The 5,351-nt window shown below is 32.2% G+C and overlaps 1 protein-coding gene across 1 annotated transcript; it reads left to right on the top strand.

Annotated features, from left to right (window-relative positions):
* The first annotated feature begins 278 nt into the window (after nt 1-278).
* On the top strand, nt 279-4,655 carry LOC140976625 (ycf20-like protein). The gene is made up of 4 exons (XM_073440869.1): nt 279-406; nt 539-623; nt 3,643-3,815; nt 4,057-4,655. Exons 3-4 carry the CDS (start codon nt 3,658-3,660, stop codon nt 4,496-4,498), a joined length of 600 nt encoding a protein of 199 aa, XP_073296970.1. The 5' UTR covers nt 279-406; nt 539-623; nt 3,643-3,657; the 3' UTR covers nt 4,499-4,655.
* The last annotated feature ends 696 nt before the right edge of the window (nt 4,656-5,351 follow it).

Raw genomic sequence — 5,351 nt, 5'->3', positions numbered from 1 at the left:
TCTTGGTTTGAGCAATATGATTAAATGTGGATAAATGTTGGATAGAATATGAATAAATGACGTAAATAATAATATGGTTGGTTCGATATTATATAAAAATTCAGTCTAGTTTTTTTTTTTCCCAGGTAAACAATGATAAAGAAAATTAATAAATGAGAGGATTGAGATTCACGTGACACGACAAAAACCAATGAAAGTGGATAAAAAGAAGACATTATAAAGCGTGCAACAACGAAACGCGACTTCAGAGCCCTTGTATCATATAGTTTGTGGACCGTGTTTGATCTGGGGCTTGGCAGGCACAATTCAAGAAGTAGGATTCCCACTCCTCAAAGAATCTCTCTGATTTTTTTTTCTTTAAACATCAACACCCGCGGAGCTTTGGGCTTCACGGCAATTCTTGCTGGTGGGTTTTGGATTCTGAATTCTAATTTTTTTTCTTCTTTTGTTACTCAATCGAAAAATGAAGTTCTGTATCATTATCATTGTATTGAAATGTATTCATTTTGGATTTTGTTCTTATTTGTGCATTTTACAGGAATCTTTTTCAACTGGCGGATTTTCCCTTTCTATTTGTACCAAGTGTGGAATAATGTGTAGCTGCTTTTAGAGTTGAATTGCTGGTAATTTTATTGTTTTTGAAGTATGGATGCTTATTCTTTTAGATGAAATTCCAAGGTTGTGCGAACTTTTAATTAGCCTTGTTTTCGGAAGTTTAGTTGATGTGATACATTGACAACAATTCAGCATATGGAGGGAGGCATACTTGGTAAAAGCAAACATTTAGAGTAGTGCATAATTAATTGAAGAACAAGAATGGTTTCTGAAAAATGTTGGAAAGAGGGCACTTTTCTGTGTAGCTTTGAGAAGAATCTGTCGTATTCTCAACAATATGAGTAGTGGATAAACAGTCGCCAGCACTTAAAAGTGGATAGTGGTGTGTGATTTTTACTATTAGTTACTTCAGCATTTGCGTGGTTTCTCGTGTTTCCAATTCATTACTCACGTGGCGAAGCCCCATGCTTGACAATGAGCAGCTCGTGTGTCGCAAGTGCACCGATGCTATGGGGCTGTGTCCTTAAAGCGTTAAAGTAAAAGCACACAAGGCCAAAAACCATCAGAAGCACGTTACGCCAAATTATGCAGTTCTTCACAAAATATGTTCTTCATCGCCTCTATGGCGCAAACAACTTCTGAGGTGCTACACAAATGTTTGTTCAATGATTAGTCTCTACGCAAGTGCTTTGTTTCACTTTCATTCTAATTTGTGTCCTCAGAACTCCATATAGAGAAAAAGAGAATTAATCCGAATATTATATGAAAATTAAAATATGTGTCCGGGCCTCATTCACATCTTCCTCGGCATATTGGTATTTCAGCGCGAATCCTTTGTTATGATGGTTTGTCAATGATTTTTCAATCCTTGCGTAGCATTGATTACGGGAAGTCTTTTATATTTGTTTATTTTTTATCAGTTCAGAAAGTTTTGCTAATTCCTTTATTGGAATGACCTAACTATTTAAGTTGGCGATATTATTTATTTAGGAGTTAAATGAAAGTTTCAGTGGAAAAAACCACACTGAAGTTTATTCATGCGCACCTCGTTAGTCAATTTTGTTGAATTTTGTAGAGTGTTTACATATGTACTATAGAATATTTAACTTGTATTATGCTTAATGTTTTGTAGATAACATATTGGAGGTCATATTGGAAAAAATTTCTTAACATGTCTAAATTCTATAATACGTATTGTTTCAATACGGTGCAGCATCAATTTATACCATGCCCAGGGAAACCATGTGTCTGTGCATCTTGCACCGTTGACAACCAATAAATATTGAATTACAGGTACAAAGTTTAGTGATGTTCCACGAGTGGGTATTGATGAATAAGAAACTTTAAAATGTCAAAGTTCGCAAAAAATGATGCTTCACAACTTTTAGTGAGGCTTGACCAAGGTTTTAAAACAAACAATGTTGATTTCAGTAGAAAGTGTAACCTGAACCAAATTGCATGAATACAATTTTGTCTCTCGTTCTAGACGATTTTAATTCAGATTTGATTATGACGTGAATAGATATGAATAAAAATTTATTCCATTAAATTTTAATGCTCGAGAAGAAAACAATGGTACAATTCTTGAGAAGAGATAATCAAATTAATTAAATTTAATTATTTGATAATACTATCATAAAGATTATAGATATTTCATTTTTTTTAAAAAAAGTAGAGGTTAAAATTTAATTTTTATAAACTAGTAATTGTGGCACACAAAGGGGTGTAAACAAACCGAATCGAGCCAAATATGCTGGAAAAAAGCTCGAATTCGACTTGAAATATATATATATTTGAACTCGAGCTCGATTCGAAGTTCGAAAAGTTTAAATTTTTGGTTCGAGTTCGATTCAAATCAGGCTCGAGTTCGAGTTCGGCTTGCAAGATTCGAACTTTTATTCGAAAAAAATTCTTGAAATAAATAATCAAAATGCTTGAAATCTATTTATTTAATATGTATTTATATTATATTATATTATATTAATAAAATATCAAAATCGCGAACTATAACAATATAATATGGGTTCGAGTTTGGCTCGAAAAAAGTTCGAATATAACAATATAATATGGGTTCGAGTTTGGCTCGAAAAAAGTTCGAATATGTTCGAATTATGTTCGAATTTGGCTCTAGTTAGATAAATTCGAATATGAATCAAATATTTTTAGAACCAACTCAAAAAATTCGCGAATCGGTTCGGTTCGGTTCGTTTACATCCCTAGACACACACAAATATATATGCACTAAATATTATATTTTTTTATCAAATACAAAAGAATTTGAAATTCGTATATTTGGCCAATGATTTCATTTTGTTAAAATCAATACATTTAAATTTGTATAAAAAGTTTTAATAAAAGTTTGTAAAAAATTATATATAAACATATACTTGCTCTATAAAAGTTAAAAAAATTGTAATTTAAGGCTAATTGAGATTTAAAATTAAATGCAATATTTTATTTATCATAACACTTGTACCTTTTTATCATTATTATAGGAAATGATACAATGTAAAAGAAATGGAGTATTTTACCTTGGTACCTTAAGACTTAAGATTGATTTACGAATCTGGTTATGGTTTTATACAGTTTCAGTTTTGGTTCCGTTTTCTTATTTCTAGGAATTAGAATTGAACCTTAGTCTTCGATTCTAGTTTCAATTTTGGAACCGCTGCTGAAAGGCTCCGGTTTTTGGTAGAGGATTAGAGTTTGTTTCTCGGGTTGAAGGGAACCGTGATCTGTCCACATTTAGTTAGTGCTTATTACTTGGATGAAATCTTTGGAGGTCTTTTGTTTTTTATATCATGTATGCTGGTCTTCAATGTTAAAGAATTATACATTCAGGTAAATATCATTCATACTGTATCAATTAATATGTTATAGGGCTGGTATCATGATACACTGGTATCAATTATATATGTTATAGGGCTGGTGATTCTACATCAATCACCTATCTTTGTATCATGTCTGTTTGAAGGCAAATAAAAAATGAAGTGTATTTTCAATTCATCAGTGCGTTATTTTCTATTTTTCTTAGACGTTGGCCTAGGTTCTATTTCTCATAGGCCTTAGTAGTTGTATATTTTGCAGTTATAGGCCTCCAGGATGGATGTTTTAACGTTGCAGTCTTTGTCTGTCATAGAGAAGGAACGTCTCGAAAGATCATATGAGTTTCTCAGATATTATCATGGTATTCAACATTGTCCATATGCGCCGAATTTCTCTAGACAGACTTCAAAGCTTGATATTCCTTATAGAAACAGGTAATTTCTGCACTAACTTGATTGTAATTATTTGAGATCACTGATTATCCTGTCATTTAAAATATAATTAATTCTCTAAGTTGAGTTTGGGTTAAAAGGTATGTGATTTATTTGAAATCCTTTGTTTTTACTTGGTCTTTTGAAATTATACAAAACAATATTTTGAGTTTATAGTTGTTCAACATTGAGTTGAAATTTCACGCCTTTTGGGCTGTTTCTTGACATTTGTTCCTCAAAACAGTTCTTCATCAAGTAGGCGCGGCTTAAAAATAGCATTTGCTTTAAATACCGATGGATTTACGACTGATAACAACCAAGCTAACCTCAATGGAGACAACAATGTTCTTGGTGGAACTCGTTTGGGCAGGATAGTCGGTGCCGGTGGCAGGCAGCTATTGAGCAAGCTAAATTCAGCTCGGAAGAATTTTCCCATGAAGGTGTTTCTTCTGCTTCTGGGTTTCTATACAGCTAACGCTCTTGCTACTATTCTCGGTCAGACCGGTGATTGGGACGTATTGGTAGCAGGATTTGTTGTCGCTGCCATCGAAGGTATCGGTATGCTAATGTACAGAAGAAAGCCTCTCCCTACTGAAAGATTGCAGTCGTTGGTGGTGATGGTAAACTATTGGAAAGCCGGTGTTTGTTTAGGCTTATTTGTAGATGCTTTTAAGTTAGGTAGTTGATTTGAACCTCATCTTGATTTCCTCCACAAACGATGGAAGGATTGTTGTGAAACCATTTAGAAACTTTTTGCTAGCTAGGAAATGGGAATGTGTCCACTTCTATAACATTTCAGTTGTTCATGAGTAAATAATAAAAAGTTCAAGATATTCTTCTTCACTTGACTTTGTATTTATTCCCAGGCATTTGCTTTTTCTTTGCATCAGCTTTCCAGTACACGATGAACTGAATTTTTAGCTCTTAAATGTCGGTTTCGCATTACTGTTAACATATTAATTATTCTATTTAATTTTTAAGTGTTGTAAAATAAATAAAAATTTTAATTCTCTACGTTCGTTGGTTATTATTTTAATTGATTCCCACGTATATCCAGTCATTGGAGGCCAATTAGATAATTCCATACAGCTTCAAGTGTGGACAACTTCGCATTTTTTGAGGTTCTTGCTTTTGAGTTTGATTTTTTTTTCTTTTCTTTTCCAGAAATCATTAAATTTTTCATGTCAAAAATCCTTTTCGAGAAACACGTACATTTTTACAATACTGTTAGCAAAGCACGTGTGTCGTATATGGATAACGAACTTGAGTACGCTATGAATATTTGTCATAAATTTACAAATCAATGTACACATAATTTTTTAACAAATTATTCAATAGCAAATATTATTCCACAATTTATCTATCATTTCAAACAAATATGGCTTAATTTATCCAATATTTTCCTTTTTTCTATTTTTTAATCATTCAATATCTTTATCATTATTTTTTTTTCAATTTTTAATTTTTTCATGTATCTTTGTTCGATTAAATTCAACAATCTCTTCATCATATCCGATTTTAATTTTTATTAATCATCGG

The sequence above is a fragment of the Primulina huaijiensis genome, chromosome 5, assembly GCF_012295235.1.
Source record: "Primulina huaijiensis isolate GDHJ02 chromosome 5, ASM1229523v2, whole genome shotgun sequence".
NCBI lineage: Eukaryota > Viridiplantae > Streptophyta > Magnoliopsida > Lamiales > Gesneriaceae > Primulina > Primulina huaijiensis.
Note: the sequence above shows the minus strand (reverse complement) of the source record. Positions and strands in the feature narration are given on the sequence as shown.

What these genes read in the sequence shown, in the direction of transcription:
- LOC140976625 (XM_073440869.1), top strand. Translation starts at nt 3,658, where the DNA reads ATGGATGTTTTAACGTTGCAGTCTTTGTCTGTCATAGAGAAGGAACGT. An exon ending in GATATTCCTTATAGAAACAG is followed by an intron (nt 3,816 to 4,056) that starts GTAATTTCTGCA and finishes TCCTCAAAACAG; the next exon opens with TTCTTCATCAAGTAGGCGCG.